The 17,815-nt window shown below is 44.4% G+C and overlaps 1 protein-coding gene across 2 annotated transcripts in view; it reads left to right on the top strand.

Annotated features, from left to right (window-relative positions):
* LOC142571459 (protein ECT2-like) overlaps positions 1-17,815 on the top strand; it is a 109,481-nt gene that overhangs the window by 70,957 nt on the left and 20,709 nt on the right. For both annotated transcript variants that reach the window (XM_075679824.1, XM_075679825.1), the window contains exons 15-19: positions 1,381-1,462; positions 2,860-2,938; positions 5,203-5,482; positions 15,524-15,675; positions 16,799-16,881. In XM_075679824.1, the coding sequence (XP_075535939.1) occupies positions 1,381-1,462; positions 2,860-2,938; positions 5,203-5,482; positions 15,524-15,675; positions 16,799-16,881 (676 nt within the window). The remainder of the gene's footprint in view (positions 1-1,380; positions 1,463-2,859; positions 2,939-5,202; positions 5,483-15,523; positions 15,676-16,798; positions 16,882-17,815) is intronic.

The raw sequence follows: 17,815 nt of genomic DNA, 5'->3' as shown, positions 1-17,815 counted from the left end.
ATTTTGTCCAGAGTCATGCACCTCTTCCAGGTTCGATCACTCTCAGCGTAGCTGGCCAGCTTCAAGCTTATGCATCCACGCATATCTGTTTGCATTTTTGAAGATTGTCTTTATCACCTCTGCAGAGAAGAATAGAAAGAAATCCCACGCCTTTGTAAACGTCTTGCACTGATCCATAGTGCTGGGCCGAGATGTGCTATGGGCAGCTTTCTTGGCGTGAATGGGAGTTTCTTCGCTGCCGATGGAAGCACGTCATTACCAAGCGAAATATGCGCCCCGAAGATAATCAGTAGAGCTCTCAGATTGTGCAAAATGATTGGCAGATAAGCGCGCACAAGGAAGGAGACCGCTCGGGGTCTTAAACTCGCCGGTGAACAGCTGCGGCATGTCCCATGCCGACTCAAAACATTGTCGCTGTCAGATCGTGACTCTGCTTTGCTGTCACCTTTAAAATCATAACTCAAGTCCTCAACACTAAATTAAAGTGCAGGTGCAGCATAGTTTCCAACATGATGCTTTTCTCGCAACGCAGCTGCGCGGAACGACACCATAGAAGTGACTTTCGATAACTGCACATTGACACCGGCGTTACCCCTTGCCTGGATTTTATGAGAAGCAAAAATGAAACTCTTGGAAACTGGTTTAAAATGCCAAGTCCACATTGGACGGACAGCTGGCGTCATTTTCAGTTAATTAGCACCGCTCAGCACTGTAGGACGGCAAAGCTGGTGATATAATTTAATTCTTGACTTGCTGACAGTCATTTGATTACAAAATCTTTACACTAGTGATGCGTAATCGTGAGCGGCATGCTTTTTTATTGAGTGTGGCAGAAGGTGACAGCCACGCTTCTTTTCGCTAGAGCATACGTGCATTAGTTCGCAAAAAGGTCCATGAAAAATCACAATATTGCCAGAGCGTGAAAATTTAAACTTATTCGGAAAGTACAGTGCCTTTACTAACTACTGGATGGCCTTAGGTGGATAAGAAATGGCTCCAACACGTCAAAATCGGCTATCTGAAGCATCGATTACCATTGATCAATTTGAATAGGCGTGGTAACGAAAGAGTTAAACCATTCCAAAGGAAACCTGCTGTCAGGTCATATTCACCGTGTAAGCACAGAACCATCTCAGACTGTGCCCAGTCTGCTACGATTAGGTCGCCAAGAAGAATTCAAATTGGCATGTTCTGCAGAGATCAATTAGGTGGTTGACACTTTTTGGCATGATTGACATAGTTTTTTTTCTCACAAACATTTGGCAGCCTGTTTGTGGTTGGTACCAGCTATGGAAGGCGCAAAATAGTGCACTCGTAGTTGTCATCAACATCATCAGTGTGTCATTAATTTATTCTTAAATTTTTATTTTCCAATTTCAGAAATACAGAAGCGTACACCCAAAAATAACAAGGACTCTGAAGCACTAGAAAAAGCTGTGGCTGCCCTCAACCAAATTATGCTGTAAGTAGTGTAAAGGCAGTGGTGTTTTTTGCCAGATGTATGTGTGAAAGACACCTGTCATGCCTGGAGAGCATTGGCTAAACTGTGTGGTGTGATATTTATTCAAGCCAAGTTAAATAAGTTTGCCTGCTCTGCAAATGCAGAGCAGGCACGAGCACTCCTGCTATGTGCACTTAATCATTGCATCAAAAACTCCTATTTAGCAGTTATAAATGCAAGCACGCATGATCTAGGCTTGACTGTTTCAATTACACCATGTAAGAGATCTAAATACAGCTCATATTACCATGGCCTGGAGGTACATCTTGTGCTTTACATTCTTCTGATCTCACATTTTTGTGAACTGTTCAGTTCATTGAATAAGACTAATTATGTACCATATTTGCTCTGGTATAATGCACCCTCCAGTCACGTGTGTGCAGTTTCCATGGCCAGAAAAAAAATGTAGACCTTAACATACACACACTCTTAACTTGTGCAGGAAAATTCATTGATTTTGTTTATGTGAGCTATTTGCAAGCGTGGCATGATTTTGCATGCAAAGCACACACATGCCCTGGTTCCAGTTCAGTCAAATTTACATGAGAGCTGTGGAGATCTCACCTGTACTCTTGGGACAAAGGAATGACAACACATTAGTGCAAACAGTCACAAGGGCATTTATTGCACCTTTAAAACACTAATGCTTGCTAGCCGAGTTGCTATCTGCAAAACATGCCAATGTGCGCATGACAAATCAAGGAAGTCCAACTCACCGCTACCAGATGGCGAGCGAATATGTTTGCCCCATGCTAAACACCAATGCCTGGTTTTTTGTGTGTACGGTCAGGCGAACGGTGACAGATTAGAATGAGGCCTCGTGAGACGGTCTCGCAGAAGCGTGGATCGGCGCACACACGGAACATCCGCACCGCTTGCTGACCTGGAGCCAAAGAGGAAGCGCCTACTTCTGTCACGCCCAACTAACCCCACCATTAGGTAGCGTTAGCAACGCAACACTCGTGCCATCTCTTATAATGCGCTGCAAACAGACCGATCGCCGCCGGCTCTAAGCTATGCGAAGAAGAAGGATTACAGGAGACACGAGACATGCGGGGAAAACTGCATATCAGGGAACACTCGAGAGGCGCGCATCCCCACAGGGCATACACTTTTTTTGCGTTAGTGGCACCTTAGCCTCCAAAAATTGCAGAATGTATATGTAAGAGCTAAAGCTACTTGATTCTGGCAATTGCTGATCCTCCTCAGATTTCATTTGGCAAAGAACCGGGGAGCTTACTTGTCTTGGATGTTCCAGGCATTTTTCAGTATATACTGCATATTTTTATTACTGTGTGGGCTTTTCACATAAAGACAGCCGCAAAGCCACCAAGAATGAGCCAAAGTTTCTTTTACAGCAACATCAATGAAGGAAAACGCAAGACTGAGAGCCAAGTGGCCATGTTTGACATATTCAATGACATCGAGAAGTGCCCGGTAAGTAAGGAAGGTTTCACATTCACTGTTATAGTCTGTCATAGTCATAGGCTGTGCTACAGTATATTTCTATGTGTGTATGCATTGCACTTACAAATCAGCTATGTGGGACATTTTAAAAGGAAACTTCACCTCAGGAGCTCCTATATACAGTAGAATCTCGGTGATATGGTCATAGCTGATACAAATTTTGGTACGGTACCCAATCATGAAATTTTTCAAGAGTCCAAGCCCAAGTCTATTAGCTTACAACATGCTAAATTAAGAATTTTGCGAACTGCTTTTTGTGCCACCATGCGATCCTCATCGGGGCCAACCTCAGCACTCCTATGCTGACATTACCAACTTCTACAAGGAAACGAGATGCATGTATCGTCTCCCGACCTCGACCGAGCGCAAGCCACCATGCTTCGCAGACTGCAGACCGATTCCATTCTCAGTCATTCTAGGCTTTATTTAATCACTGGAGGTTATTACAACCCCGTCTGTACTAAGTGTGCACATGGAATGTTCGCCACTCGGGCACACATTCTCTAGGGATGCGAGGGTAACCCTCCCCCACAATCATTACTGCCAGCTCCCTCCGAGGAGGGTTGGAACCAGCTGCTGACAAGAGCAGACAAGAAAACGCAACTCGCACTCGTCTCGTGGGCCCAAGACGTCGCCCCCACCCACGGAGCAAGAAACATTTAGGAGAGGAAACTCCGCTGTTTGCGGCGACCAGAAAAGGTCACAAGCCTGCGGAGCCGTTATCGTGCTGGCGGCCTGGAAAGAAATTACCGCCGTTGAGAGCGCGCCGGTGCCCGGGCGCTGCATTTTTTTTTCTCGCCGCGGCTTCTACGACGCGCCGCATGGCGCCGCCACTGTATATGGCCCCGTCGGCGCATACAACAATTGTGACTTTATCTGGTCACCCGCGCTCGCTCTCGCTGTTGGGAGTTTCACCTACTAAATGTCTTACTCCATGCCCCCATCTGGGAGCCACACTAGGCCTACCTCCCCTAACTTCCTACCCTGCAGTGGCAAATAAAGTTCTCTCTCTCTCTCTCTCTCTCTCTCTCTCTCTCTCTCTCTCTCTCTCTCTCTCTCTCTCTCTCTCTCTCTCTCTCTCTCTCTCTCTCTCTCTCTCTCTCTCTCTCTCTCTCTCTCTCTCTCTCTCTCTGTCTCTCTCTCTCTCTCTCTCTCTCTCTCTCTCTCTCTCTCTCTCTCTCAGCATGCCAATAGTGCTAGACAATCACTGTTCTTAGGCTCACAGAGCAGCCGTGCCGATGTGCCAGTTGCATTCATGTTGCCAGGGTGACCTACATCACTATGCCTTGACTCCTGCCCCCACATTTAAATAATGATAATAATAATAATAATAATGATAATAATAATAATAATAATAATAAATTTTGCAGTGTTATGCAACATGTTGGTCATATTTAAATACCTCCTAACTTGACGTAATAGTTCTGCGGAAACCTGCAAGGGAGAGGGAAGTAATTAACTTTGTAGCAATTGCTACGATTGGGTGGATATCTCGTTTTTCCTTTATTAATACCTTCTAACTTTAGCAGGAGCCAGGAATCGCATGGAATCACACAATCTGGCCCAGCATTCCGAAAATTGTGGTTGTGAAGCAGTGTTCTACGACTATACTTCTGTCAAAAGAACAAAGATAAAAATGCCTGCGACGTTATCAAGGGTTTCCACACTAAAGGACTGGGGGATATATGCTCTAGGAGGTCCTCCTTCAGCACGCACAATAAAGAATTTGTAGATCTTCAAAGAAGCTGCCATTGACTTGTGCACTTGTGGTTTGCTAAGTGTTCAGTTATTGTACCCTTTTGGTTTTGCCAACTAGCGTTATCCTGGCTCGGTTTTGCTGCATGGGATAATCTTGACTTGTGAATTGCGCACTACTCGGAATGCACCTCACGATTTTTCATTTATTAATTCCTTGGTTTGTCTAATTAACCTTAGTTGTGAATCCAGTGAACTGTTGTCCTCTCTTCTTGGTCTGGGTGTTTGTGTGGTGGTTTTCATGATGCAGTCATACCAATGTGCCCAGCTTACTGTGCTTCTACGCAGGAAGCTGTGCTCTTCACAGCAAGCAGTTCCCTTCACTGCACAAAGACCATAGACTGCACTTGAAAACCAATATCAGTAATTCTTATTGATTTGATTGGGTTCAATGAGCAAAAAGCTTACATGTTCTCTTAAATCAGTGTTGTGAGAATTACTAGGTGTGTGAGATGCACAAATCTTTGCATTCACTACAGCCCAACATCCTGTCTGGCCACCGGTACTTTGTGACTAGCCTGGATGTCGTGGAGATAGGCGAAGGGGGCCTAAGCCGCAAGGGCGATGCGGTCTCCCTGTTCCTCTTCTCGGACATCTTGGAGGTGTGTCGACGTCGTAGTCGGGCAGTGCTGACCTCACGCAGCCCGGCCTCTTCCACACTGGGCCGTTCAGGTTTTCCCAAGACCTACAAGCACATTGTCATGGTCCACCTGTACGATGTCAAGCGAGTGGTTGAGCTCACATCCACTGAGGACAGTGGTCAGTTCGCCCATCAACTTTGCTTTCACTTCTTGGCATTCTTCCCGATTGGTAAAAGCACTGGGTTTGAGATAATTGCTGTTTTTATTGCCATGAGTGTGTGCTAGAAGAAAGGGTTGCTGAAACAATTATTACTAGGGATGTGCGAATACTGAATAGTAGATTTCGAATTGAATATTGAATCGAATAAAGAAAAGCAGGATATTGAATCAAAAATTATACCGCTGTCACACAGGCACTCAAAAGTCTTTTGAACAAAGAGACTTCTCCCGAAAAGGAGTTTCACCCACAGGCACACAACGAAAAACGATCTCTTTTCAGAAGCGCTGTTTTCTGGAAATGAAGTTGGTCGATCTCCTTTATGGCCGAAAAGGAGCAGCCGCGAAACCAGTGTGCGCCAGAAGTTATTCTATATTTAAAATAGGTAAATGCGCATTTTGCTGCCGCCTATACTCATCATAAAAAATTATTTTATGTCTCGCAGAAGGTGCAGTAAACCCAGTAATGCTAATTTTCTTCTGTACTGTCATAAGCAGTTTGAATGGGTCGCAAATGTCACATGAGGACACTTACAGACGTAAGCCGCACGGATGAGAAAAATGGCACGCAGCATTGTGAGCAATGATGGCCAACGCCGCTGACAAAACAGCCCTGGGCACACACCAAAAGCACCCTATGGCAGGAACGCTGCAGCCAACACAATGAAAGAAGCCTAATGTTGCCAGACAAACTTAGGCAGTTTGCTACTCCTGCAAACGCTCTTTAAAGTACGAGAATAAATCTTTGCTAGAACGTTTCTTAATCCTGCATTGTTAAACGTATTTGAAAAATGTGTAATACAACAACTTTTCACTTATATTTCGATGTAGATCACTTTAATTTGCCCAATTTTGTTTCGAACGCCAGCGCCACGCTTTCGGTAGCATGTCCAGAAGGAAACACTAAAAAGAGATTGTCGGTGCTGCGTGTCTGCTGTGCAGTGCCTTTTCATTAAGAAGCCTTTCAGCGTGGTAAAGGACTTCTTACATAAGAGTTTTTGCGTGCTCATGTGACAGAGGTATTCGAAAATATTTCACAAAGTTTAGTGCTTACAAATTTGGGGCACGAAAATACATGCTTAGGAGGCTTATAGCATTGCATAACAAGAATGTAGCAAATTATCAGTAACCCAAATACACAGAAATTAAGGTATACAGCACAGTTTATTTTTACCAAAAAGAAAACCAAATTAGTATGCCAGCACTGATTACAGCTCGGTTCTAGTATATAAACGTCTAGAAAGTTTATTGCTAATAGAAAGTCTGTTGAATAGAATAAATACTTTTTTTCCCTCTGAAGCTAATGAATTAGTAACATTGTTTCGTACTGAATACCAGTGAGATCTTCAGTTTAATAGTGGAACTGTGTTTCGCAACAATCTTTTATTTGTTGCATAGGAAGTTTTGCTTTCCAGTATTTTCTCAAAAATACAGAAGAGCTATCCCAACTTTACAGTAGGCGGGTTATCATAAGGCCAATCTGTGTGACAGATGAAGGGACCATGCATCACATGACTCGATGACCGCTCCGCGTGTAGCCGGTGCTGATAGAGAAGAGCAGGCGCTGACCATGCCGTCTCATTGTCAGGTTTGGTGTGATTTGCCACCTGTCAAAGATTCTGAAATCTGGAAGGTAATAGCAAGTTTGCACAATGCTCGCTCTCCCCCTCCCCATCTTCTCGTTCATCCACTGTCCGTGCATGCAACTGGCCATGACACTGTCACGCCCTCCTTGTTAATCCAAAGCTATTCTTGTGACTGGTTGCTTAAAGCTACAAAATGAGACCGATGTTCACCTACGAACGGTGTTAGGAAGGACAGGCCGCTGTATGGTGCGTCGTGAAAATGGTGGCTGTAAACAACTTCGTTGCCATCCCATACAGTCTCTTCCATTTACGAGGCAGTTTGTCGGCCTTCTGAATATCATGCGACTGCTGCAAATGGATCTGCATAGATTCAGCATCAAACCATAACTTTAGTCGTCAGCGCCAGACAAAACAGAACCGATTGGGCCTAATTGCTTAGGCAGTGCGGCTATGACAAAAATTTGCTGCTGGCCGATGTATTAATGGGCCACAAGCCGTCGCAGAATGCTTGCCACTAATACGTGCGTGCGGGCAGCTGACCAGTGATTGGTACCAAAATCAGGCATGTTTGTTACATTGATGGCTGTTGATGTGCCATGAGAGAGAGAGAGAGTAAACTTTATGAAAAGAGCACATGAGTATAGGTAGCTCTGCAGTGGGTGGTCCCTTAGTCCAGGAGCCCAGCAGCCTTGGCTGTCCTTCTCGCTCGGTTGACCAGGTTGCGCTGGTCCGTCGAGTCTGAGCTGAACAGCGCTGCCTCCCATTGCCGTGTGGTGGAGTGTGTAATGGGTGTGAGCTGTGGTGTGCTTGCGCAAGCCCATACCATGTGGTAAAGCGTTGCGCATTGATCGAAGTGTGGGCATTTATAGGACTAAAGCGTGGGGTGCATGGCATGGTAGAGACTCAAGTGAGGATATGTGTTTGTTTCGAGTTTTTGCCATATTACAGCTTCCTCTCACGTCTGAGCATTATGAGGCGGCGGTAGTGTTCTTCGTGAAAGGTGATAGTGTTGTAGGATGTGCATGTCCGTTAATATTATGGGCTCGGGGTGGAACTGGTCGGCGTGACCCTCTCGCAGCTCCCGTTGTGCATGGGCTCAGGCGTCAGTGTGTGCCATCTGATTGCCGCGTAAGGACTCATGCCTTGGAGTCCACACGGCTTATATGCATGGCGGGAGCTGGTGCTCCCCAATCAGAATGCAATGTGTGGCCCTGGAAACCTTGACCCTGGAAACATTTCTGCATGCTGTCTGAGAGTCCGTAAGAATGGTGACGCACTCCCAGTGCGGTCTCATCGTGATGGCTAACACTATAGCTAGTTCCTCTGCCTCCGCAGTGCTCGCTCTGGAAACCGACGACACATTTATTTCGGTCCTGTGATTGTCGACTACGCTGGTTACAAATGCAGTGCTTCTTGATGTGCTGGCCACTTCTACGTATAGGACATTCGGGTGGTTCTCATACTTCCTCGTTAGAGCCTGTGCTCGGGCATGTCGCCATCCGATATGGAAGGTTGGGTGCATGTTTCTGGGTGTTGGTGAGACGAGCATAGTTTCTTGTATTCGTGTTGAGGTTTTTGTCAGTGCGCTGGTCTTCCGAACGGAATTTTCAAGACGTTTCAAGATGCCATGTCCCACTGTCGTGCGTTGTAGCCTTTCCTCCTGGTTTACCAAGTGGGCCTCTATAATTTCCCATGCATTGTTGTGCACCCCTGTCTCCTCGAGGCGAAAAGTAACCGTTTCGGGTGGCAGTCCGAGAGCTTGCTTATACGCCTTGCGTATCAGCTGGTCGAGTACCTACACTTCCACATTGCTGAAATTCAAATAGGGTGCCGAGTATGCAATGCGGCTCCCAACCAGAACCTGCACTAGTTGGATCAGGTCCTGTTCTTTGGGCCCCCTCTTCCTGCTGGTCATTCGTTGCATCATGCGCAAGACCTGCATGGTCGTGTGTTGTAGCTTCTGCATGGCATATCCTCTTCCCCCTTCCTTTTGTAAGTGTGGGCAGAGGATACGAGGTCTGTTCAGCTTGGGGATTTCTCTAGGACCGGGGTGGATGGTTGGTGCCTGGGTTGTTGATCGCCCTCTTGAGCGCTTCTTGATTATGAGGAGCTCCGGCTTCTCCGGCGCGCATTGTAGTCTGCATGTCTCCGCGTATCTCGCTACGACATCCACTTGTTGTTCTCCTATGGAACCTCTGACCGTCCATATCGTGATGTCGTCTGTATACAAGGCATGTCTGATCCCCGGTATTTTCTCGAGTTGGGCTGGGAGTTTCATCATGGCCTCGTTGAAAAGTGTCGGTGACAGCACTGCTCCTTGTGGCGTCCCTCTTTTAGGTGTGTGTACTCGCTGTGACTTCATATTTCCCAGTCCTATTGTGGCTGTATGATCTGTGAGGAAAGCCCTCGGGTAGTTGCAAGTTCTTCGGCTGCAATTCGTATCACTGAGATTTGCTAGTACGGCTTCGTGCCCCACATTGTCAAAGGCCCCCTTAAGGTCTAGTGCAAGAATTGCTTTCGGGCAGCACGACGTTGCTGCATTCAGTACTTCCTCTTTGAACTGCAGAAGCACATCTTGCATTGACAAGTTGGGCCGCAAACCACACATCGTGTTCGGCATCAGTTGATGTTATTCGATATGCATCTGTAGCCTGTCTAAGATCACACATTCCATCAGTTTGCGGAGGCAAGGCGTGAGCGAAATGGGTCTTAGGTTCTCCAGGCAGGACGTTTTTCCCAGCTTTGGTATCAGCGTAATCTCAGCATGCTTAAATTCCGGGGGCAAGGTCCCTCTACTCCAGTGTATATTGAATAGTTCAAGTATTGCCTGCACGGTTGCATCGTCCAGGTTACGTTGCAACTTGTTGGTGATTCCGCCCTTGCCTGGAGTGGTGTTTGGAGTGAGACTTGTGATCGCTCACGTCAGCTCGAAACACGTTATGTCCCGGTCGAGCTCGCTGTTTTCCAATCAAGAGTAGCCAGCTGTAGGCTGTGCACCGAGCATCGGCTTGCCAATGTATCTACTTTGTAGGGCACACATCAGCTGATAGCCTGTGCCTCTGAAGTTGTGTATTACTTGGCTCATCGTGTGCTTGCTTTCTCTCTTGCTCTGGGTCAGATCTAGTAGATGTCTGAGTATGGCCCACGTCTTCGTAGTGCCCAGCGTTCCTTGGAGGGAGTTGCAGAACTGGTCCCCAGTTCTGTCGTGCAAGTTGCTCTGCGTAACGCTCTGCCTCGTCCGTTAGCGTTGTGATCTGAATTTTTAGCTTACAGTTGTGCTGCTGCCTTTGGCATCTATTCACCAGACTGTCGCATGCTTCCCACATGTGTAAGAGTCACGGGTCCATTGCCGGATTGTCCGTGGTAAGTGCCGTGAAGTTCGTCACCACGTATCCAACACAACTTGCATTCCTGTTGGTTGCTAAGCAGCCTGATCTTCGCACATGCATTTTCACATTATGAAATATGCATTGCTTTTGTTGCCATTCCCTCTGTCTGCATCACATGATCATTTTCAATCAGTTCTGCCGACATGGATGAACCTTGTACGAAGTTAACTTCTCACTTGAGAAGCATCGAGGACAAGGGGCTCCATGGCACAGGCAATATGTGGCACTGCATGTGTCTCTACACTGAATATATTGAATATTAGAAAAATCAGATATTGGATATTCGATTCACGAATACAATTATTTTAATGTTCACTATTCGATTTGGTGATATTTGATTATTTGCATGCCCTTAATTATTACCGGTGCGCTGAAGTATGTGGACAAGCACCATCATCCACATTCTCGGGTACATTGGTCATAATCATGCATGCACACCAACTAGCCCATCTTCCAAAGCTTTACTGTCACGCTGGAATGATATGCAAACATGATAAAATCAATTTTCCTTTCCATATCTGCCATTAGGTGTAATACTGGGGTGATTCATTCATAGTCTCAGGAGTAGTGCCGATTTAGTGCGTGTTTACCACTTTTCTTTTGTGTCTGGGAATCAAGAATGTCCTACTTTGTTTCTTTCTGTTAAAATTTAGTTCTGTTATGACAGTGTATGACAGTGCCTGTGGAACGTAGACATGTTATTGTCAGAGCAGCAGAGGTGCAGTGAAATTACTTTTTTTTTTATTTGTGCATATTATGTTAAGTGTAGCGGGCGGAGTGCATGTGAAAGTGTGGCTGGCTTCGCCTAATTTGTACCACCGATGTGAAGATGTCGTCGACATGGCATGAAACCGTATCATTCGTCAACGACTCCCAAATTCATCAAAATGAATTGTTATCTCATTCAAACTTGCTTTTCTTGATTGCCCGATAATTCATAAAATTCTGCAGCCCCTTTTCCATGCAAGAAAAATAGATCGGTGACTGTGCTTATTTGCATAAAAGTTCGAATTTCAATACAACTAAATTTCGATATAACGAATCAAGTTGCCGATTTTACCTACTTGGTTATATTGAGGTTTAACTGTATGTTAAAGTAAACTTTGTAGATGTATGCATTTTCTTTCATTCTTTTTTGATGGATGAAATCGCTATTCTCAGCAATTTTAGATTGTACTGTGATAATTTTGTCCATCTGTTTTATTTTGTTAAAATGGCTACGTGTTGCTATGAAATTTTCATCATTAAAATTTGACTCTTAGTGCATTAAAGTGCAATTTCGCACTCAAAAAGGAGAAAATGCCACATAGTGCACGCTGCAATAAAGGTGAGGCTTGCAGACAGGACACAAGGGAAGAGAAGTGGACAACACGCACGCCGACTATCAACTTAAGGGAGCACTGAGGCGAAAAATAAAAGAAGACACAAAACTCATCTGCGCAAGCTCTGGAATGGTATCGCCACGTGTCAATTGGGTACATGTGTCGGTCTATGTGAGAGATAGCTGTTAAGGCACTTAATCTCTTCCTTATGTAAAGTAATCGAAGGTTGACTCAAGCACCCACTTCCACCATTATAGATATGCCATGCCTCTACCATAAGACGTGACAAAATGCGAAAACGCCCGTGTACTTACATTTAGGGGCACGTTAAAGAACCCCAGGTGGTAGAAATTTCCAGAGTCCTCCGCTACAGCGTGCCTCATAATCAGAAAGTGGTTTTGGCACGCAAAACCCCATAATTTAATTTTTTTTTTTACCATAAGACGCGTATCTTCATTCTTGTGCCTGTACAATATCACGCACTCATCTAGCAAAACTCATCTGTGCAAGCTCTGGAATGGTATCAGCATGTGTCAGTCAGGTACATGTGCCGGTCTATGTGAGAGATAACTGTTAAGGCACTTAATCTCTTCCTTATGTAAAGTAATCGAAGGCTGACTCACGCATGCACTTCCACCATTATAGATATGCCATGCCTCTACCATAAGATGCGTATCTTCATTCTTATGCCTGTACAATATTGCGCATTCATCTAACTTTGGCGTGCAGTTACAATCTTGGCAATGTATGAAAAGATTAGAAGGCGATCCACTGGTTAACGACCTTTTATGTTCCATTAGCCTCTGATTGATACACTGCCCCGTTTGCCCTACGTAGAACTGGCCACAGCTAAGGGGAATTTTATAAACCACACCCATACGACAGTCAGTAAAATTGTTGTGCTTATTGTGCTTCACTGGACAAATATCTGTTCTTTTTTTGCCTTTTACCTGCTCCTTTTTCCTCTGCACGGCAGCGCATATCTTACCTAGCTTATTGGGAGCGGTGAAAGCAACATTAACATCATATCTACTTGCAACTTTTTAAGCCTGTGCAATACTAAATGAATGTACGGAATAGCTACTACTCTTTGTTTGCTATTACTGCTTTCTGTAATCACGTCCGTCCCCCTCGAAACCGACTTTTTTAGGCGTTCAGCCACAGTGGCCACTGCTACACTAGGATAACCTGCTTCTAATAGGCGCCGGACCTGCGCATTAAAACTGGCGCTCATTTTGTGCATGCAGGATCTGGTGAGAGAAAACTTAACGCACAACATGGCAATTCCATTTTTTACTACTTTGGAATGCTTGGATTGAAAGTTTAACAACGGCTTCAAAGATCTTGGCGAGTACTGCCAACGAACGTGATTTTGTTCGAATTTCTAGAAACTAAATTATGCGTCGCTGAGGAAATTCCTTGGTAAACTAAAGTTTAAATTGCTCGCTTACTAATGTAGCAGCGGAATGTACCATGTACACATGTACCCAACTGACACGTGGTGATACCATTCCAGAGCTTGCGCAGATGAGTTTTGTGTCTTTTTTTCGCCTCAGTGCTCCCTTCAGTTGATAGTCGGCGTTCGTGTTGTCCACTTCTCTTGTGTCCTGTCTGCACGCCTCACCTTTACTGCATAATGAATCCTTACCAAATAGCTCAGCTTTCTGTCGTTCTAGTGCAAGATACTACTTAAACTAAGTCTAGTGACTTGTCCTAATTTGTAGAGATTATGGAGTGTCTGCATGGTGGACATGCTTTGCTTTTATCACACACAAGCTGAGCCATTCCGTCTTCCCTTGCTAGTGCATGCACATTCTGCTCTGATGGTTTGAAGCAACCCAGTGGGCATAAGAGTTGCATTACACCAGTACAACTGTAGACAAATTACTATGGTATGCATTTTGGTATAAATGAAGCATATTTTATATAAAAGTAGGCTACTATTTGTCGTCTCATGTAAAAGAAGCAATCATTGATGCAAAAGCGCACCACCTTTCCAAAAAAAAAGATGCTAGCAGTATGTTTTCATATACTTGTGTGTTTAGAAAGGGGTTAGGCAGCCACTCTTATCAAATCTAGTTTGCGGGCTTCACTGTCGTCAATGCATAAACTTGGATGTTGAGCGCCACTTCAGTCAAAACAGTGCTCTAGGCATAAGTCTAAGCTTTCTCTGGCTAGAAGTCATCAGGCCAAATTATCTTGCCCTCCAAAGAATGCACCAATGCTAGCATGGACATCACACGTTCCTAAATAATTCACAAAAGTGGTGTGTGAATCTCTTTAGAGGCACAAAAAGGTGATCAAATCGATGTCTTTATCAAGGCTGATACCCGCCATGGTGGCTTAGCGTCTATGGTGTTGCGCTGCTAAGGAGGAGGCCGCGAGATCAAATCCCGGCAGCGACATTTTGGTGGGGGCAAAATGCAAGAACGCCTGCATGTGAGATTCCCAGTATGGTGTGCCTCATAATCAGATTGTGGTTTCAGTATATAAAGCCACAGAACCTAATTTAATTTAACCAAAGCTGATAGGACCAAGGTATGAGGAAAAACGGAAATGGGCAAAAGTATAGCACACATTGAGAGGTGTAACTATTCATATTTGCTTACATTTAAGCTTAAGAACAAGTATGCATAACAAAGAAGATAATTTTGTATTTATAGCATATATTTTGAGCACCATATACAAAACTATATAGCCAGGTGCTCAAATGTGACCTTTTAAAAAGCCTTAATAGGCATTTCTGCCAATGCATTCTATGCACTTTGTGTTCACATGTCTCTTCTGTCCCCTCACTGTCCTTCTCAGTGCTGCAGCTACAGCAGTCTTCTTTCTTGTTGTCAGCAAATGTGCTGGATGTGCTGGATGTGTGAGACAATGCCATGTCAGCAGTGCTTAAACCCATTTCTTGACACTGCAGGCCTACGATGTACCCATGTGCCCAACAGCACCACTTAGTAACAAACCAAAGATAAAGAAAAGGATACCTTTATCTTTGCGACAAGTGCAAAGGTTGCTTGAGAACACAAAGAATAGCCCCAGCATCTGGCTGCCAGTAGTAATGCTGTTGTGCAGAATAAATGGAATCGGAGTGTGCAAATGTTATGCATTGCAGGGTTATTTGTATCTTGGTGCTTTTTATTGGAAGGATGAGGCTAGTCAAATTGCCGCGTAAGCATCTTTTGTCCCTATCTCGCCTGACCACATGTGCACATTTCTCATGTGCCATGTAGTTGAAAAATCCACTGCACTTCTGTGCACAGTGATAGACAGAACAATGTCATCACTCTTTTGAAGAAATGCCCACCTGGTCAGATGGAAGCAGTATAATCAGTGTGCAACCAGTGTTTTTTGTATCATGTTGACATCACATTTCAGGGTTGTGGTAAGGGGTGAGCTAGAAGCTGTGACCTTGTAATCTATAAGGATTGCTCCACCTGTACCGGTGAATCCGGTGCAGAAATTTTTCTACCACAGAGCAAGCGTCTTGAACCATGCCAGTAGAAGTGTGACCATAAAATTTTATGCGGCCACCTGAACCCCAAGGTATTGCGGAGTTGGCTCGCGGTACAGAAAGCAATTCATAGAGCCCTGTATCGAACAGATTTTATGCATAGAAATGGTAAGGACTGCTTGTTCTTGTTGTCATGATCTTGTTTTCATCACACTGCTGACAGTTCATGTTGCCACGGGTTTGCTTGTGCAGATGTGAAAGATGCATTTGGCCTGGTACTGCGGCTGCCTACGGAACCACGCGAGAACCTGTACACATTTGTGGCAGAACAATCGGCGCCTTGGAGGGATTTCCTGTGCACTTTGTGCCAGCACATGGGAAAAGTCTACAATGTTCCAGACCATGTGAGCTCCTTCTCATAACAGGAGGGTGCATGCAGAGCAGCATTTTGTTCAGCCACGCTTCACAAGCTGTCTTCAAGTCGGGGCCAAGCAATGAAAAAAAAAATGCTTGTAGCAAAACAAGTCACAGTTCACGACTACAGCAACTCAAGTATGTAGTACAGTAGCCTTTTGTTAATTCGACTCTGGTTGATTCAATTTTTCTGTTAATTCAATCCTGACCGACAGTCCCAGCTGGCACCCATGCATTTCTATGGGCCCAAACTTCCGTTATTTCAATCCTGAAATTGGTCCTCACCAGATAATTCAAACGTGACCAGTCAGCATGCACAGGCGTGACCCCTGTGGTGACCACAATAGCGACCTCTTTGCTGGCAGCATCAGTCTCGGCAATGCTCAGAGGACAGTGAATGTATTTAATGCATCATATCCTGTCGAAAAAGCCTCTTTTCACCTTGCCCTAAAAATATTTTCAAGCAATAACAGTAGCGCACAATGCTTGATCATGGCATTTACCCAATTCTAATGTGTGTCTTTTTTCCCCATGAAAATAAGCCAGAAACTGTGTTTAAGGCGTTTGCAAGCTTTGACGCATAATATGGCTGTATTGCAGCAAAGCTGACTTTAGGAAACCAGCCATCCCTGTGCAATGCTTCAACCTTTGCCCATAGTTCTTGCTAAAGAATAAGGTGCACAATATATTTTTACTTTGGGAGCTTTAGTGTTATCTCTACATTAGTTTTCTACTTTGGACACACATGAAGCAGACGCGCATTTGAATTGGGGGCATGTTAGAATCGGGCAAATACTGCCAAATGAATCAGCGGTGTTTGGTTTGATGTTGCTTCTTTATGTTATTTAATTTGACTTACCAGGTAATTTGATCAAGTTCGTTAGCCCTGTAAGAGTTGAATTAACGAACGTCGATGTACCTAGTATTGCCATGCACCAGTGAGTGCCCTTCATGGTAATGAACTGCACCAGTGTCTCATTATACTTGCTGCGTTAACTTGCTGAGCGCAGGCTTCTGCTTCATGTTTTTATTGCTTCACTATTACACACAGCAGAAGACCAAAGACAGATTACTCTTTAGCTGAGTGATGTGCGTCCACATTCTTTTTTTCAGTCTGCCTTCATGAAGAAGATGTCTGTACAGGAGCTTGGCTTGGACCCCAGTTCCCTCCAGACAACCCTGGCAAAAGCACTCAAGTAAGTGTCACTGTTTTCATGCTACACGCTGCAGCATCTTGGAACATGTTGACAGCTGAACAGCATTGGATAAAACAGCTTCCATACTTTCTTGGAATCACCTGCTTTGTCACATTTTCTAGATTGCAGACTTTTGCCCACCACAATGCTGACTGGTCACAAGACTGATAAATATAAAAACCTTCTTTTATTTAAGCCATTTTATCTGTTTCTCAATAGTTATTTCTTACCTTCATCCCAGTACACATTTGCATGTGTATTTCATTGAAGAGCAGCATTGTTGGACTTCTGTGTTAGGGAATATAAATAAACTGTTTCATTCAAATGTAGGGCTAACATTAGCAAAATACTGAAGTTCTTTTCTATTCACAAGTTTCGTAGATAATTATGTAAGCCATCGTGTGAAAAGTAGGGGTGTGCGAATATTCACAAATTTTAAATATTATGGAATATTGTGTTTTTAATATTCATATTTAATTCGAAAACTAGGTATTTGAAAATTTTCAAATATTTGATTAGATACGAATATCTTAAACAAATCGAACATATTGCTGGCTGTGTGGGAGAAAACATGGTTCTTAGCGTTTATTTTTATCTAATCTGAGAAACTGTGTCTGATGTCGTGCTGAATTTGGCGAACATTTCATGCTGCTGGCGAAATTTCGCCTGTAAAACACGCTTCGCCACTGGACGCCTAAGCTATGCAGGAATGCCAGCCTCCCAGTAGCAAGGAGCACGGGAATCCGCGAGAGGTTCATTATAGTGATGTAGCACGTTCCATTTGCGCTATGGAGTGTAATAACACTGCAGCACTTTGGCTGTTTGCCAGCGTAGCTGCACGAGACTATGAGTACCTTCAAATTGAGGGAGCACTTTGTTGCTATGCACCTGTCAATACATTCTCTAAACATTTACAATGAAACCTTGTTTATCG

The sequence above is a fragment of the Dermacentor variabilis genome, chromosome 2 (assembly GCF_050947875.1).
Source record: "Dermacentor variabilis isolate Ectoservices chromosome 2, ASM5094787v1, whole genome shotgun sequence".
NCBI classification, from domain to species: Eukaryota; Metazoa; Arthropoda; class Arachnida; order Ixodida; family Ixodidae; genus Dermacentor; species Dermacentor variabilis.
This window is presented reverse-complemented; position numbering and strand designations above follow the sequence as displayed.